The 18,410-nt window shown below is 43.3% G+C and overlaps 1 protein-coding gene across 1 annotated transcript; it reads left to right on the top strand.

Annotated features, from left to right (window-relative positions):
* The first annotated feature begins 310 nt into the window (after positions 1 to 310).
* Positions 311 to 15,583, top strand: polr2j (RNA polymerase II subunit J). The gene is made up of 4 exons (XM_080210431.1): positions 311 to 693; positions 3,873 to 3,962; positions 5,592 to 5,766; positions 15,418 to 15,583. The coding sequence occupies exons 1-4, from the start codon at positions 641 to 643 to the stop codon at positions 15,451 to 15,453; spliced, it is 354 nt and encodes a 117-aa protein (XP_080066557.1). The 5' UTR covers positions 311 to 640; the 3' UTR covers positions 15,454 to 15,583.
* Positions 15,584 to 18,410: the final 2,827 nt, after the last annotated feature.

Raw genomic sequence — 18,410 nt, 5'->3', positions numbered from 1 at the left:
AATGCTGAGATTGTTTAGAAGGATATGGGCCAAACGTGGGCAATCGGGACTAGCTCAGTGGTAAAAACTGGCCGGCATGGACAGGTTGGGCCGAAGGGCCTGTTTCCATGCTGTAAACTCCTATGTATCAGCTTCTTGTTGAGTAAGAAAGAAATGGACGGCTACGAAAGAAAAAGTCAAATAACATTTTATTACTGAGTATCCAGGCGGCCGTGTTGTTCCTGGACTATCCAGGCGATGGTGCTTTTCAAGGAGACTTCTTACTGTGCTTACTCCAGTCCAACACATCATGTTAATGGAGAATCCAGGCGGCCGTGCTGTTCTCGGAGTGGTGTTGTCAGACTTTTTACTGTGTTCTCGGAGTGTCCAGGCGGTGGTGCTATTTGTGGAGTATCCAGGTGGCCGCGCTATTCTCGGAGTATCCAGTAGGCGGTGCTGTTTAGGGAGTATCCAGGAGGCGGTGCTGTTTAGGGAGTATCCAGGTGGCCGTGCTGTTTTGGTAGTATCCAGGTGGCGGTGCTGTTTGTGGAGTATCCCGGTGGTAGTGTTGTTTGTCGAATATCCAGGCAGCGCTGCTGTTTCCGGAGAATCCAGGCGGTGGTTGGACTTCTCTTGCGTCTGTTGCTGCTCTTTGTTCGAGATGAACGCGCCGCCGGCATTCGAGAGCTTCCTGCTGTTTGAGGGAGAAAAAAAGTGAGTGAGTGAATGAGGGGAAGGGAGGAGGAGAGGGAGGGAGGTGTGATGGAGGGGACGGGGTGACGGAGGGGAGGGGGTGACGGAGGGGAGAGGGTGACGGAGGGGAGGGGGTGACGGAGGGGAGGGGGGAGGGGAGTGATTGGGGAGGGGGGAGGGGGTATGATGGAGGGGAGGGGGTGACAGGGGGGAGGGGAGGGATTGGGGAGGGGGTATGCTGGAGGGGAGGGGGTGACGGAGGGGAGGGGGGAGGGGAGTGATTGGGGAGGGGGGAGGGGGTATGCTGGAGGGGAGGGGGTGACAGGGGGGAGGGGAGGGATTGGGGAGGGGGTATGCTGGAGGGGAGGGGGTGACGGAGGGGGGAGGGGGGAGGGGGTATGATGGAGGGGAGGGGGTGACGGAGGGGAGGGATTGGGGAGGGGGTATGCTGGAGGGGAGGGGGTGACGGAGGGGGGAGGGGAGGGATTGGGGAGGGGGTATGATGGAGGGGAGGGGGTGACGGAGGGGAGGGGATTGGGGAGGGGGGAGGGGAGGGATTGGGGAGGGGGTAATGGGGAGGAGGGATTGTGGAGGGGTTGATGGAGTCTCTCATTCGCGCTTCCAGATCCATTGGAGAAAGTTCTCTCTTATTGCTGTTTCCTGCCTGGAATTCCTTCCCCAAATCCCCCCTCACACAGCACAGTGGGTTAGCACTGCTGCTTCACAGCGCCAGGGTCTCGGGTCTGATTCCTGGCTCGGGTCACTGTCTGTGTGGAGTCTGCACATTCTCCCCGTGTCTGTGTGGGTTTCCTCTGGATGCTCCAGTATCCTCCCACAGTCTGAAAGACGTGCAGGTCTGGTGCATTGGCCGTGCTAAATTCTCCCTCAGTGCACCCAAACAGATGCCAGAGTGTGGATTTTCACAGTAACTTCATTGCAGTGTCAATGTGACACTAATAGATAAACTTTAAAATCTTAACTCTCTCCCTGAACTCTTTCCCTCAGTTACTGTCCCATCAGTTCACTTGCAAACATTAGTGGTGGAAGGTGTTGTCAAGTGGCAATAATCAGTCCATTGGTGCTGAGTTTGGGTTCTGCTCAAGTCACTGAGTTGTAGACCTCATTACATCCCCTGGACATCTTACCTACACTTTAATATCTCCGTGAGGCAGAACAAGTTAATAGTAAGTGAGGTGTTTTTTGATTCAGTTTGAAGTTATTTTGTTCCACAGGCAAAAGATACAGAACACTGAGTGCAATGAGACACACTCGGTATAAACAGTATAACCTCTGTTTGTGTACAATTAATAAATAAAGAATAAATGTATTCTAGGCCATTTTGGTATGGTCTTCACTGAATGTGAAGGTATGTGCACTTCTGAACCGAACCAGAGTTTTTTCTGAAACCTGTCTAACTCATTAGTGTCTTTGTCCTGATGAGGAGAGTCCATCAACACAAAGGTGCTGGATGTTTTCTGAATGACCTGACCAGGCACTGTTAATGAACATGTCATTTGGTGAAAGAGCAATCACATTTAAATGATCTCTCTGTCTATGGGTAGCCAACCCAAAATGGACTATCTGAAGAAAGTACTTTTCAGATGAACCTCATGCCCAAAACACAAATTCGAATGAAACCAAGAGAGAAACTTCTGGAAAATCTCAGTCGGTCTGGCGACATGTGTAAGGAGAGAAAAGAGCTAACGTTTTGAGTCCAGATGACCCTTTGTCAAAGCTAATGGAATTTAATGTTGGCAAGTGCGAGGTGGTCCACTTTGGTAGGAATAATGGTAGGAAGGATTATTACTTACGTGGAGAAAAACTGCAGCAGGCGACGGTGCAGAGGGACCTCGGGGTCCTTGTGCATGAGTCGCAAAAACCCAGCCTGCAGGTGCAGCAGGTGGTCAGGAAGGCTAATGGGATGCTGGCCTTCATAGCGAGGGGGATTGAATATAAAAGTAGGGAGGTCTTGCTGCGGCTGTATAGGGCATTGGTGAGGCCGCAGCTGGAGTAGTGTGTGCAGTTTTGGGCACCGTACTTACGCAAGGATATTTTGGCCTCGGAGGGAGTGCAGAGGAGGTTTACTAGGCTGATGCCGGAGTTGAGGGGGTTGAGCTATGAGGAGAGGCTGAATAAATTAGGCTTGTACTCGTTAAGAGTTTAGAAGAATGAGGGGAGATCTCATTGAGACGTATAAGATGATGAATGGGATGGATAGGATAGAGGTGGAGAGACTCTTCCCACTCAGAAAGGATAGTAGGACTAGGGGGCACAGCCTCAAGATAAGGGGGGGCCGGTTTAGAACGGAGTTGAGGAGGAACTTCTTCACTCAAAGGGTGGTGAATCTCTGGAATTCTCTGCCCGTTGAAGTGGTGGAGGCTGCCTCGCTAAATATTTTTAAGACGCGGGTTGATGGGTTTCTGATAAGAGAGGGGATTAAGGGTTATGGGGAGAGGGCGGGAATGTGGAACTGAGCCAAGACAGATCAGCCATGATCTTATTGAATGGCGGGGCAGGCTCAAGGGGCTAGTTGGCCTACTCCTGCTCCTATTTCTTATGTTCTAAAAAAAAGAAAGTGAGAGCTATTTATACTGCAGGAGGAAGAAATGAAAAATGAGTCATAGCCACAGAAAGGGGAAAGGCAGTCTATATAGCAGCATAGTGGTTAGTACTGCTGCCTCACAGCGCCAGGAACCTGGGTTCAATTCCTGACTTGGGTCACTACCTATGTGGAGTTTGCACATTCTCCCTGTGTTTGCATTGGTCTCTTCCGTGTGCTCCGGTTTTCTCCCACAGTCTGAAAGATGTGCTGGTTATGTGCATTGAGCCGAACAGGCACTGGAGTGTGGAGTGTAGCCTTACTTGTGACTCATAAATAAATAAACATTAAAGTTTTAGAGTCTTCCAGGGATGCTTAATATACCTTTATACATTTGAACAAGTTGTGCCCAAGTTGTTTGATGGGAACATAATCACAGAATTGTAAAGCCTGGCTCAGTATCAGAGCTCCCCATCAATGTGCCTTTGAAAGAGTTTTGCCAGCTAATTCCCTACTCGGGCCGGTTTCCTTTAATAACATTATTTTGCTGGCTTGAATTCTGTCATCTAGCTGCTGTTGCTCCAGTAGATATTGTGTATGCAGGTATTCTCTGTTTGATGAAGTGGTTTTGGCCTACTATTAACTTCCTTTCTCTCTCTAGAATTACAATAATAAAAGACACAAAAGTACCAAATGCCTGCCTGTTCACCATTAACAAAGAGGACCACACCCTGGGTAACACCATCAGATCGTAAGTGTACAGCTTCAAGGCTGTTCTTTCTCCTCTGTAGGGGCAGCTGCAATGCTCAAATATGATTCCACATGTGATTGTCCTGATCTCTTTGGCTTGGTTACTATTGCACAATAATAGGTCTTTCATTTTCCCAGACACTTTCTGCACCTTCTTGCTTAATTGTTTCTTCAAACTGAATGGGTAGCAAAGGGACTTTGGCTGGTTGGGACTGATATCACAGGATGTAAATTCGTCTTCACCATTTCAAACCCCCTTACCCCTGCAACAGCCAGGGAGGCCCCAATCTGGATCACACCAGCAAACCACCCCCACTCATCTGATTCACAGAGAACGCCCCCGCCCAATCCATCACCTTCCCTGTCACAGAAATGCCTCACTCAAGGAAAGATCTCGATCCTGTCAACTCTGAATAAAACCTTTGCGACTCTGTAAGACTGTTAGTGTACCATGTATTATTGCAAGTTATAACATGTCATAGCCTAAGAAAGCATGAAACCTATAGAATGTGAAAAAAACACATCTTCAAATTTTTAAAAATCCAAGTCTCTGTTAGATAGGCAGTTTATTCATGAATATTTGCTGCTTCATGCGTGTGTATGTATATGTATGTATATATACCAGCAAATGCATCTTCTAATATACTGATTACATTTATAGTTTGTATCAAAGCTGCATTATTTAAAATTACTTCACATAAAGATTTTAATACTTTTTATACAGGGCTAAAATGTTGTTAGTGACCATTAGTGAGGTTTGAACCCTCGGTGTCTTAGCCCATTTACCACCATCAGACACTGGTAGTGATCTCCCCCCGCAGCCCTCTCTCTCTCTCACATCCTTAACGAGATGAGAAGGTGGTTTATACCTGAATTAACTTTTGCTCCTCTCCCAAAAGCAAACTGAAAATCTGTGTCAGTTGCCAATGTTGATTGGTCTTCCGTTCTATGCATTTTTTTTTGATGTGAACAAGAACAAAAGCAGTGATTAATTTTTAATTAATACACACTTTGTACACCGAGCGAACTTTGCAAACACGGTGAACCATGCACGTGGCTCGCTGTCCCCTTGGAATCTTCTGCAGAACAAATGGATATTGTAGCACACGAGAGTCCAGGACACCTGTGTGTGGAGGCTTCCCCGGTGCCAGAGAGTAATATAAACCAGGGAACATCATCAGACAGAGGTGAGGAAGAATTTCTTCAGTCAGAGGGTGGTGAGTCTTTGGAATTCTCTACCCCAGAGTGCTGTGGAAACTCAATTCAAACATTGACACTAATGACATCAAGGGATGTGGGGATAGTGCAGGAAAGTGGTATTGAGGTAGGTGATCAGCCATGATCTAACTCAAAATGCCAAATCGCCTACTCCTGCTCCTATGTATACCAGTGTGGTTTATGTTCCACACTAACAAACAGCATCAATGGTTTGTGTTTCACACTAATGAACAATATCAATATGGTCAGTAGTTTATTCTGTAAATCAGCAGGCTGAAAAAATGTGTCTCACACTTTCCTGGTTTTGGCAGTGCTGATGGTCATTGTCAAGTGTTAGAATCTGAGGGATTTTAAGGGAAAGTTGCTATTGTCCACGTGACATCCTGTTCTGACGAGCTGCTTTATTTTACAGGCAGCTGCTGAAAGATCCTCAGGTTTTATTTGCAGGTTACAAGGTACCCCATCCTCTCGAACATAAAATTGTTATCCGTGTGCAGACCACTCCTGACTACAGTCCTCAGGAGGCTTTTACTAACGCCATCACTGATCTGATCAGTGAACTGTCGCTGCTGGAGGAACGCTTCCGAGTAAGTTCCTGTTTGTATATTGATGTACTGCTGCTGACAAAATTTAATTCATCTCAATCGAGGTTAAAATCAAGGCTTTCTTTTTGGATATGTTTGACTTGTCATTGTGTAGCTATGGTCGTGTATTGTCCTTTCATCCATGTGTGAATGAGTCCCTAGCTGTCATGTGTTTAAAATTTATTTATTAGTGTCACAAATAGGCTTACATTAACTCTGCAATGACGTTAGTGTGAAAATCCCATAGTCGCCACCCTCCGGCACCTGTTCGGGTGCACTGAGGGAGAATTTAGCATGGCCAATCCACCTAACCAGCACGAGTTTTGGACTGTGGGAGGAAATCAGAGCACCTGGAGGAAACCCATGCAGACGTGGGTAGAACATGCAGACTCCACACAGACAGTGACTCGAGCCAGGAATCGAACTCAGGTCCCTGACACTGTGAGACAGCAGTGCTAACCACTGTGCCACCCATGTGTGTGTATGTGTAAAGACAGGAATCTTCATATTGCCATAGTCAGTCTCACTTGGGCACCTCAGGATATGTAAGAGCCTGTTGGACGAGATGTGCTTTTTAAAATTTAGGGGTAGTGCTTACCATCCAATAAAGGGAGTTTACCAGCTTTTTTGCTTGACCTGAAAATAGAACATAGAACATGTGGATAGGCATATGGATAGCATTGGAATAGTTTAGGTTAGAAGGTCATTAGATTGGTTCCACTGGTCGGCGCAACATCGAGGGCCGAAGGGCCTGTACTGCGCTGTAATGTTCTGTGTTCTATTACAGCGCAGTACAGGCCCTTCGGCCCTCGATGTTGCACCAACCAGTGGAACCAATCTAATGACCCTCTAACCTAAACTATTCCAATGTTATCCATATACCTATCCACTGACCACTTGAACGCCCTTAAAGTTGGCGAGTCCACAACTGCTGCAGGCAGGGCATTCCAAGACCTTACTACCCTCTGAGTAAAGAACCTACCTCTGACATCCGTCCTATAATTACCACCCCTTAATTTAAAGCTATGTCCCCTCGTGTTAGCCATCACCGTCCGAGGTAAAAGGCTCTCACTGTCCACCCTATCCAATCCTTTGATCATCTTGTATGCCTCAATCAGGTCCCCTTGTAACCTTCTTCTCTCCAATGAAAATAACCTCAAGTCCCTCAGCCTTTCCTCATAAGACCTTCGCACCATACCAGGCAACATCCTGGTAAACCTCCTCTGCACCCTTTCCAATGCCTCCACATCTTTCTTATAATGCAGCGACCAGAACTGTACACAATACTCCAAGTGCGGCCTCACCAGAGTTTTGTACGGTTGTAACGTGACCTCACGGCTCCGAAATTCAATCCCTCTACCAATAAAAGTTAACACGTCGTATGCCTTCTTAACAACCTTATTAACTTGGGTGCCAACTTACAGGGAGCTATGCACACGTACCCCGAGATCCCTCTGCTCGTCCACACTACTAAGAGTCCTTCCGTTAGCCCTATGTTCTGTACTCCTGTTATTCTTACCAAAGTGAATCACCTCACACTTTTCCGTATTAAACTCCATCTGCCACCTCTCGGCCCAGCTCTGCAGCTTATCTGTGTCCCTCTGCAAACTGTAACATCCGTCCTCACTGTCTACAACTCCTCCGACTTTGGTGTCGTCAGCAAATTTACTAATCCATCCTTCTACACCCTCATCTAGGTCATTTATAAAAATGACAAACAGCAGTGGCCCCAAAACAGATCCTTGAGGTACACTACTTGTAACTGCACTCCAGGTTGAATATTTCCCATCAACTACCACCCTCTGTCTTCTATCAGCTAGCCGATTCCTGATCCAAACTGCTAAATCACCCTCAGTCCCATGCATCTGCATTTTCTGCAATAGCCTACCATGGGGAACCTTATCAAACGCTTTGCTAAAATCCATATACACCTTACCCTTATCCACCTCTTTGGTCACCTTTTCAAAAAACTCTTAAGGTTTGTGAGGCACGACCTACCCTTCACAAAATAATAGGAATAATGGTAGGAAGGATTATTACTTACGTGGAGAAAAACTGCAGCAGGCGACGGTGCAGAGGGACCTCGGGGTCCTTGTGCATGAGTCGCAAAAACCCAGCTTGCAGGTGCAGCTGGTGGTCAGGAAGGCGAATGGGATGCTGGCCTTCATCGCGAGGGGGATTGAATATAAAAGTAGGGAGGTCTTGTTGCGGCTGTATAGGGCATTGGTGAGGCCGCAGCTGGAGTACTGCGTGCAGTTTTGGGCGCCGTACTTACGCAAGGATATTTTGGCCTCGGAGGGAGTGCAGAGGAGGTTTACTAGGCTGATGCCGGGGTTGAGCTATGAGGAGAGGCTGAATAAATTAGGCTTGTACTCGTTAGAGTTTAGAAGAATGAGGGGAGATCTCATTGAGACGTATAAGATGATGAATGGGATGGATAGGATAGAGGTGGAGAGACTCTTCCCGCTCAGAAAGGATAGCAGGACTAGGGGGCACAGCCTCAAGATAAAGGGGGGGCGGTTTAGAACAGAGTCGAGGAGGAACTTCTTCACTCAAAGGGTGGTGAATCTCTGGAATTCTCTGCCCGTTGAAGTGGTGGAGGCTACCTCGCTAAATATTTTTAAGACGCGGGTTGATGAGTTTTTGATAAGAGAGGGGATTAAGGGTTATGGGGAGAGGGCGGGAATGTGGAACTGAGCCAAGACAGATCAGCCATGATCTTATTGAATGGCGGGGCAGGCTCGAAGGGCTAGTTGGCCTACTCCTGCTCCTATTTCTTATGTTCTTACGTTATGTTCAAAACCATGTTGACTATCCCTAATCAATTTATTTCCCTCTAGATGATTATAAATCCTATCCCTTATAATTCTTTTCAAAACTTTGCCCACAACAGAAATATGGCTCACTGGTCTATAATTCCCAGGATGGTCTCTACTCCCCTTCTTGAACAAGGGGACAACATTTGCTATCCTCCAGTCTTCCGGCACTATACCTGAAGCCAATGACGACATGAAGATCAAAGCCAAAGGCTCTGCGATCTCCTCCCTAGCCTCCCAGAGAATCCTAGGGTAAATCCCATCCGGCCCAGGGGACTTATCTATTTTCACACTCTCGAGAATTGCCAACACCCCCTCCTTATGTACCTCAATCCCATCTAGTCTACTACCTGGTATCGCAGTATTCTTCTCGACTACACTGACTTTTTCCTGCGTGAATACTGTCGAAAAATACTCATTCAGTGCCTCTCCTATCTCTTCAGGCTTCATGCACAACTTCCCACTGCTGTCTCTGACTGGTCCTAACCTTGCCCTAACCAATCTTTTATTCTTAACATACCTGTAGAAAGCTTTACGTGTCATAACCATGCCCTTAATCTTGTCATTTTCCACACCCACGGTCTTGACTGCCACTGATGTTACATCTCACCATTTGCTTGCAACAACTGAATTTTGATGAAGCCATCAGTCTGTGATACATTCTGTTGCTGCCCTCACAGATGCTGCTAGACCTGGAGTGTTTCCAGCATTTTCTGTTTTTAATTATTGCCTACGTCCCCATACCCTTCATAACCTCACACACTTCTGCATCTGCCAGGGAAATAAATCCTAACTCAGAAACAATTACACTTTTAAATTGTTTAACTATTCAACTTTTAGTATTCAATTTGTCACAACAGGTAGAAATAGGAGTCATGCATTCAGCCTCTTGAGCCTCATCTCCATCAGTGTGGATCATGGCTGATCTTTCACACAACTCCATTCATCCGTTTGTGCCAAGCCTTCCAATGCATGTCCTTAGCCAACAAAAGTTGATTGAACTCAGTCTTAAAAGTTTTATAGGTCAAGTATCCAGTTGATTTTATGGAGACAATGGAATCTTTCCATTATTCTACCATCTTCTGGGTGTAAACAGCTTCCTGATGTCACTCCTGATTAGACAAATTTAGATAATACACCCTTATTCCCAAAAGCTGTTCATTTTTATTTAAATCCTTGTAAATTTCTCAATTATTTTAAAGACCTTGGTTAGATCTGCCATAAACTTGGCTCGTATTTCTTTTAATTTACATAACCTGCCCTCATTTCTTAATCCTTCAAAATTCTGGAAAATCTGAGGTGCCCCTACCCAGACCAACATCCTCACTTGATAAGATGCACAGAAATGATGCAGTCTCTGGCCAAGGTTCTACTGTTGATGTGTTAACTTCCCCCGTCCCAGTCAAGCCACCTCAGGGTCATATATTTTTCAATAAGATCACCTCTCCTCCTTCTAAACTCCAACGTGTACCGGCACAACCTGCTTATCCTTTCCTCGATAGACAACCCTTTTCTCCCAGGAATCAACCTAATGAAGCCCCTCTGAATTGCTTCCAAGGCAGTTAAATCCCTTCTTGAGTAAGGAGACCAAAACTGTACACAATGCCCTAGACGCAATCTCATCAATGCCCTGTGCAGCTGTAGCAAGAATTCCATACATTTATAATCCATTCCTCTTACAATGAAGTTTAACTTTTAATTTGCCTTCCTAATTTCTTGCTGTGCCTACACACTGAGTTTATGATTCATATACAAGGGGGATATACCAGATTTCCCTGTGCCATTGTACCATTCCATTCTCTCCATTTAAATATCCTACTTTTCTATTCTGCCTGCCAAAATGGACAACCTAACATTTTTCCACTTTTTGCCTGTTTAACCTATTGATATCATTTTGCAGACTGTTTGCATTCTCCTCACAACTCCCTTTCTATATGTTTGTGCATCAGCAGCAAATTTGACTACAAAATTTTATTGTATTGCCCCTTAATCCAAGTCATTAATGTAAATCCTGATTGGTTGAAGTTCTAGTATTGATCACTGTGGCACTCCACTAGTTAGTTTCAAACCTGAAGATAATCCATTTATCTGGACTGTCTTCTGTTAGTCAATCCTCAATCCCAGCTAATATTTCACCCTCAGTACCACAAGTTGTTATCTTGTACAGTCGCCTTCTAAGTACAGTCTTGCACTTATTTATTGCTTTTTGGAAATCCAAATGTGCATCAACTGGTTCCCCTTTATCCACATCCTTAGAGCTTTATAAATTTGTCAAACACGATTTTCCTTTTCAGAAAACCATATTGACTCTGCCTGATTGTTTTATGATTTCTTAAATGCCCTGCTACTACCTCCTTAATAATGGGTTCTAGAATTTTCCCAAAGACTAACTAGCCTCTCGTTTCCTGCATCCTGTCTCCCTCTTTACTTGAATTAGGTGTTACATTTGCAGTTTTCCAATCCACTGAGACCTTTCTAGAATCTGGGGAATTTTGGAAGATTGCAGCCAATGGCCAGTTGCTGAACCACTTTTAGGATGTAAGCCATCAGGTTCAGGGTACTCGACAGTTTTGAGTTCTGTTTGTTTTCCCAGTATCTTTCCTCTGGTGATTTTGATTGTTTTAAGTTCCTCCCTCTCTTTTGCCTCTTGATTTTCTACTATTTTTGGGATGTTTTCTGTGCCTGCTGTGAAGACAGATATAAAATACTTGTTCAATGCTTCTGCCATTTCCTTGTTTCCCATTATTAATATCCCAGTTTCACCCTCTTGGGCACCGACACTCTCTTTAGCAACTCTCGTTGTTTATGTACAATTATAGAAACTTACTTTGTGTTTGATATTTCTTCTGAGTTTTCTCACTTTCTACAATTTCTCCTTTATTATTCCTTGTTAACCTTTCTCTCCATGCTGCAACACGTCATGGACATTTTCACTGATACAGTGACTATTTGTTCAGCTGTTTCATTCTGACCCAGACTTCCCTCCAGGCTTCCTCCTGCTTTATTCTACTCTGAACCAGTGTCCTTATTGCCTTCTCTGAGTTTACTTCACTGAGTTTCACCTCCTACTCCCATAACCTCATTCTCACTAAGCTATTGACCACCCTCCCAACTCTTATCTGCCCTTTCCCCATATTAACCTTGAAAACCGCTGTCTCCTTTCTAATCCAGCTCAAAATTGCCAGGCACTTCCTTCGAGACATCTGCCTCCCGACCCTCCATTCTTCCAACAACCCTGATTTCAACTTCTTTCCAAAACTTCTTGAACGTGCTGTCACTACTTAAATTCATGCCTTTCTTGTAACTCCTGCTCCTACCACAGCATTCAAATAACGTACGTTGTCCCATACCAATTCCACTGCTCTGTTGTTCAGCTCAGTAGGACTGCCCTACCTGCATCCCTGCCCCTCCCAACAAGTCTCACTGTTATCTGTCCAATTATAGCCTAGAGCATTACTTCCAAAAATGACTCATCTTTCAGTATTGTGGTGGGTTCTTGAAATCACCATATTGCCTAGATGTCAGGCAAAAGATGTGCATTTCTCCTCGGAGGTAGAGGTGGTCAGTCTTTGTTAATTAGCACTGACTGGCATTGTCAGAAATAATAGGGCAAGTTACAGCCTTGGCTCAGATTAGAAAGGGATTCAGAAATTCACCATACCACAGTTGCTATTGTGATTCTGTCATCTTTAGTGGCTTCAACCAAGTGGATATGTTGTCTTTTGATAGCAGTTTGACATGATTTGTACCACTTGTGACCAAACGGGTTTCTAATACTATTCTGTTGCATCTTCTTCTGTGGTAGATTCTGGACAGATTATTGTATCAGGTGTTTTTTGTCCATCTAATACTATTAAACTTTGACTAACTATTGATCAGGATAACAGGTAGTTTTATGGGATTTTTAATTGTATTGTTAAATAGTAGAAATAAGGTATAGATTTATAGAGTCAGAGTTTTACAGCATAGAAACGGGTCCTTCGGTCCAACTTGCACCTGATTACTAAGTAACAATTTTATGCTCCCAATTTTTTAAAACCCCTAAGCTAATCCCAATTGCCCACATTTGGCCCATATTCCTCTATACTCATCGTATCCATGTAACTATCTAAATGCTTTTTAAAAGATAAAATTGTACCCACTTCTACCTCTGGCAGCTTGTTCCAGACACTCCCGACCCTCTGTGTGGGAAAAATTGCCTCTCTGGATACTTTTGCATCTGTCTCCTCTTGCCTTAAACACGTGCCCTCTAGTTTTAGACTCCCCTACCTTTGGGAAAAGATATTGACTATCTACCTTGTCTATGCCCCTCATTATGTTATAGACCCCTATAAGGTCACCCCTCAGCCTCTACGCTCCAGAGAAAAAAGTCCTAGTCTATTCAGCCTCTCCTTATAACTCAATCCATCAAGTCCCAGTAGCATTCTAGTAAATCTTTTTGGCACTCTTTCTAGTTTGACAATATCCTTTCTATAGTAGGGTGACCAGAATTGCACGCAGTATTCCAGGTGTGGCCTTACCAATGTCTTGTACAACTTTAACAAGACGTCCCAACTCCAGTATTCACTGTTCTGACCGATGAAACCAAACATGTCGAATGCCTTCTTCGCCCCTCTGTCCACCTGAACATGTATGTCCCACCTGAGCTATGAACATGTACTCCTAGATCTCTTTGTTCTGTAACTCTCCCCACACCCTACCATTGACTGAGTAAGTCCTGCCCTGGTTCAATCTACCAAAATGCATCACCTCACATTTGTCTAAATTAAACTCCATCTGCTATTCGTCAGTTCACTGGCCCAATTGATCAAGATCCCATTGCAATCGGAGATAATTTTCTTAACTGTCCACTGTGCCACCAATCTTGGTGTCATCTGCAAACTTACTAACCATGCCCCCTATATTCTCATCCAAATCATTAATATAGATGACAAATAATAGTGGGCCCAGCACTGATCCCTGAGGCACACTGCTGGTCACAGGCCTCCAGTTTGAAAAACAATGCTCTACAACCACCCTCTGGTTTCTGTGAAGAAGCCAATTTTGTATCCATTCAGCTACCTCACCCTGGATCCCGTGAGATTTAACTTTCTGCAACAACCTACGATGCGGTACCTTGCCAAAGGCCTTGCTAAAATCCATGTAGACAACATCCACTGCACTGCCCTCATCTACGTTCTTGATTATCCCTTCAAAAAACTCAATCAAATTTGTGAGACATGATTTTCCACTCTCAAAGCCATGCTGTCCCTAATCAGTCCTTGCATCTCTAAATGCCTGTAGATCCTGTGTCTCAAGTGGGTTTAATGTTTCTATATTCGGAAGGATAAACCTATTAGATTCATTCTAGACATAGATGTTTGATTTCAGATAAAACTGTGCTTCTGTTGGGCTTAGAAAGTTACAGCATTAGAAGTAAACATGCTGGGAGCATAAAATTGTTACTTAGTAATCAGGTGCACCTTTAGCATAGGAATGCTTTGGGTTTAATTTGAACTGGTTTCATAGCAGTTGGTGTTAGTAGGCTAGAGAGGGAACATCTCTCTCAGCTTTGCTAAAAGCCATACCAGAATAATGGTTAAGAAAATAAGTGTAGGAAACTTAAAGAATAGCTAGTTAAGGAAACTAGAGAAATGAAGAAAAGTCTCCAAAGTCTGAAATTAAAGGAATAAAGAGGAACTGCTTTTGGGAACAGGATATGGTTTATGGAAGTTAAAGACAGTTCTGGAGAGAGAAGAGCTGATGAGGTTGGCCATGGACAAGCTACATTAAGGTTTGTGGAACTTCAATACAGCCTTTGGAGAGCGAGTTGAAATAATTGGAAATCAGTGGCTAGATCTCAGAATTTGTGTAAAAGAAGTTAAGACAAAGAAAACCTGAAAAGAGATGGAGAGTCTGTAGCTGGGTTACTTTCTATAAACCATAGCAGAAGCTTGTTTGAAAGGGTGGTTAGAAAACCTGGAATAGATTCTTAATGCGAAAAGCTGATTGAAGTAATTTTAAAGTATGTTTTTTTGGGACTGGAGTTTGGAAACACTAGTGATAATCAGCTTGGGTGGGGTGCAGAATTCCACAAAACGTCAGTTGAGTGGCATCAGCTATTTGATCTCAGAGTGGGGTGTTATCTTTGAGATCTATACATTTGTGAAGCTAAGTGGGGAGTAAAGGTGTATTCTATTGTCATCAAAACAATTAGGGATCCTGTGACTGTTCCTCCACATCTAAAAATAAAGTAAAAGTTATGCTCTTGAGCAAGGGTTGCATTCTGGAATCTTCCTGTCCAGCAGTAACACCAACTTGGATCATAACACTGTGCAGAAAAGTCTATTGAATTGTACATTTCTCCTCTATTTAACTTTTCAAAGTTATTATCTTGACCAGTTTGTTTATGATACAATCATCCTTTTCCCATGTACACAAGACAGTTTTATTACATTGACCATGGTTCATTGGGAAGTGTGGTGTGATTCCTAACATCACCTTTCAGGCTCCCACTGAAATTCCTGGTTTGTTATAATCTGGGAATAGAGGGAGCTGCAGCTGTCTTCCCTCTGAACCCACAGAAGGGAAGAAAGAAAAATGTGTTTGTTATTAGTATTCAGGGAATCTGGCTGGAAGAATGAGTTGTACCCAATTAAACATCAATAATCTAGAAGTATTTGATTGCTCACCATCCTCAGCAGAAATTCAGAATGTTTTTTGCCTTTGATTTGGTTCCATGCTAATCTTTGTCTTTTTTAAAAAGGACAATTATGTTAGGAAGATGATCCCCCACTTTATTGCAATGATAAATGTTTATCATTAACAAAAACCACAAAAAAATTATTTTCTATTCCAGGTTGCCATCAAAGATAAACAAGAAGGAATTGAATGAGCAGTTGTCACTTCATTTCTTGAATATTGTGGCAGAAGATGTATTTTTAGTACAGAATTTTTTTTTCACATATTGTATCATTGTTTAATGTCTTGCTGTGTAGATAAAATAAAAGTCTGTCTTTAAGTATTTGGTATAGTGATTATTTGGAAGCAGTTCTGCCCATGACACCATTGGCCAGGGACTTTTTCAAATTGCTTTCCTCAGTCTGACATAATTAGCCTCCAAGAAATGCACAGGTGACCTGGGAAGGGTAGAACACCAGATTATCGGTTTTTAGGGTACACGTTGACCAATGCTACGCCCAGTCTGACAGCCAAGATCATCAAAGAATGGAGGAGAGGTCTTTCCTCATAGGATTTCCACATTTTATAAAACGTTGGATGACAGCAGCCTGTAGTTTTGAAACATGGCAGTAATCTTTACACCCTCAAATCCAAAGGACAAAGACTTCAGAGCATCTGGTGGGTAACTGGTTTAACCATGCTGCATCAAATATATCTTGACCACAAGTAGATCTGTTGTTGTTGTTAAGTATTCATCACTCCACAGGGCATCCAGGCAAGCAAAGCTTGCAGAAAAGTATAAATATTGCCATGTTACAGCACTATATAACTTTAACTTTTTTCCCTGATCTTTCAGAGACAGAGACAAAGTGAACTACTCGGGGAAACAGGTCACAACCATGCTTTCCACATTAAATATACTAATGATTTGAAATTCAACAACAACAAAGGACCCCAACATGGAATCAGTCCTGTGGAACATTACTAGAAACTGCTTTCCATATGCAAAATCATCCATCAACCACTGCCCTTCCTGTTGCTGAGTCAATTTTGTACTGAGCTCACCACTTTCCCCTATATCCAGTAGTCTGCCATGCCTTGTCAAATGGCTTCCTAAAATCAATGTAGACAGCAGCCACTGCATCACCTAGATTTTTATTACCTCAATGTCAGTAATTGATACTTAAAATCATTTACTAACAAAGCTGTGCTATCCCTGAACAAATCATGCCTAAGTGACAGTTTATCTCGTCTTTCAAAATTCTTACTAATACTTTGCTCATCGCTGAAGTCAGACGGGTTGGCATATTTTCTGGCCTATCCCTTGCATTTTTTTTAAAATATGATACAATATTTGCAGACCACCAATCCTCTGGTGGATCACCTGTATCTAGTGTAGATTGGAAAATAATCCTCAGCATTTGTTACGTCCTTTCTGGCTTCTTCTAATAGCCTAGGATACAATCCATCTGGCCCTAGTGATTTATCCACCTTCAACTATCAGTCCCTCCAGTATTTCTTCTTGCATAATGCTAACTGTATTAGTATTTCACACCATGAACTACTGTCTGCATCATCAGTGAAAGCAAAAGTACTCATTGAGAACCCTACCCACATCTTCTGCATCAGTTATTATGTACGTTTGATCCTTATCCTTTCCTTAGTTATTCTCTTGTTCTCATGTACCTGTAAACATTGTGTGTTTTCTTTGATTTTACCTGCCAATTTTTCTTGGGGTATCCTCTTTCCTTTTTCTTTAACCTCACTCCAAGAAAAATTGACCAAGACAGGTTAATAGATATATATGTGGACTTCAGTAAAGCCTTCGTTAAGGTTCCTCATGGCAGACTGATACAGAAGGTGAAGTCAAATGAGATGCAAGGTAAAGTTGCAAAAGTTGGGGGAGTAGTGAGTAGTGAGGATTGTCAGAGGATACAGCAGGATATCAATCAGCTGGAGGCCTGGGCCAAAAGATGGCAGATGGAATTTGTAGTGGGAAAAAAAAAAAATCACAGATGGCTATCTGGCACATAAAAAAGTTACCTGGGAAAGAGACATTAAACAGGCACTGACTTTTAGCATGGCCAGTTACTTGAAACTAAAAACATGCAGGACACAGTTATTTAAAAAGTTAAACATGCAGGAATCAGATACTGCAGGAAGTCAGTAGGGAGCTTGAGGCACTTTTAAGGATAGACCTGGGACAATAAAGGAGACTAGCCATAAATGGGAACAGGAATACATAAATGCAGGATAACCAATTACTGCATGTAGAAATCAAAACTAAGTCACTGATAGTCACCGATAGAGGAAATGTATCCATTCTATGAAACAATGCAATGTTAAATGCCTATGTCTGGCTATCAATCCTACTCAACTATAATTGTGTTAAATAGCTAATGTCCAGACTATCCATTGTCTGAAAGGTATAAAAATAAACTGTTCCTATTATTATTGGAGAAGGTAGCTGCCCAGTACTGTGGAGTGCCAGTGCCTTTTCTCCATGAAGTTTTGTTAAATAAAACTGTATTGTTGCATCCCCAGTCGATTCCAAGGTGGTAATTTCCCCACAATAAATTTAACCCAGACATATGTGAGGTGATGTGAGTTGGAAGGCCTCCTGCAGAAGTATGTAGTAAATGGTACTGCCCTTCTTAGAAATATTAGCATATAGAGGTATCTATGTGCCCAGATGCACAGTTCTCTGAAGGTGGCAACTCAGCTGGACATGCTGGCCTTCATCAGTTGGGGTGTTGACTATAGGAATTGGAAAATTATGTTGCAGCTGTCTAAAACTTTGGTGAGGCCACATTTGAAATAGTGTGTATAATTATGGTCACCACAGTACCAGAAGGATGTTGATGCATTGGAAAAGGTACAGAAGAGATTTACCAGGATGTTGCCTGGTATGGAGAATATGGACAATGAAGAAAGATTGAACAAACTTGGATTGTTTCCATTGGAGCACTGGAGGATGCTGGTGACAAGATTATGACAGGCTTGGATAAGTGGATAGTCAGCTTTTTTTTCCCTCCCAGGGTCAAAGGATCAGTTACTCAGGGATATAGGTTGAACGCGAGGGGGTGAAAGTTTAAGAGATGCAAGGGGTGCGTTTTTCCACATGAAGGTGGTGAATAACGACAGACAGACAGACAGACAGACAGACAGACA

The sequence above is a fragment of the Carcharhinus amblyrhynchos genome, chromosome 23 (genome assembly GCF_965287045.1).
Source record: "Carcharhinus amblyrhynchos chromosome 23, sCarAmb.v2.hapA, whole genome shotgun sequence".
Taxonomy (NCBI): Eukaryota; Metazoa; Chordata; class Chondrichthyes; order Carcharhiniformes; family Carcharhinidae; genus Carcharhinus; species Carcharhinus amblyrhynchos.
This window is presented reverse-complemented; position numbering and strand designations above follow the sequence as displayed.

Bases quoted from the DNA above. Each gene is read 5' to 3' on its own strand.
- polr2j (XM_080210431.1), top strand. From the start codon at position 641: ATGAACGCGCCGCCGGCATTCGAGAGCTTCCTGCTGTTTGAGGGAGAA. The intron at 694-3,872 runs GTGAGTGAGTGA...TTCTCTCTCTAG, and splicing joins CTGTTTGAGGGAGAAAAAAA to AATTACAATAATAAAAGACA. The intron at 3,963-5,591 runs GTAAGTGTACAG...TTTATTTTACAG, and splicing joins CTGGGTAACACCATCAGATC to GCAGCTGCTGAAAGATCCTC.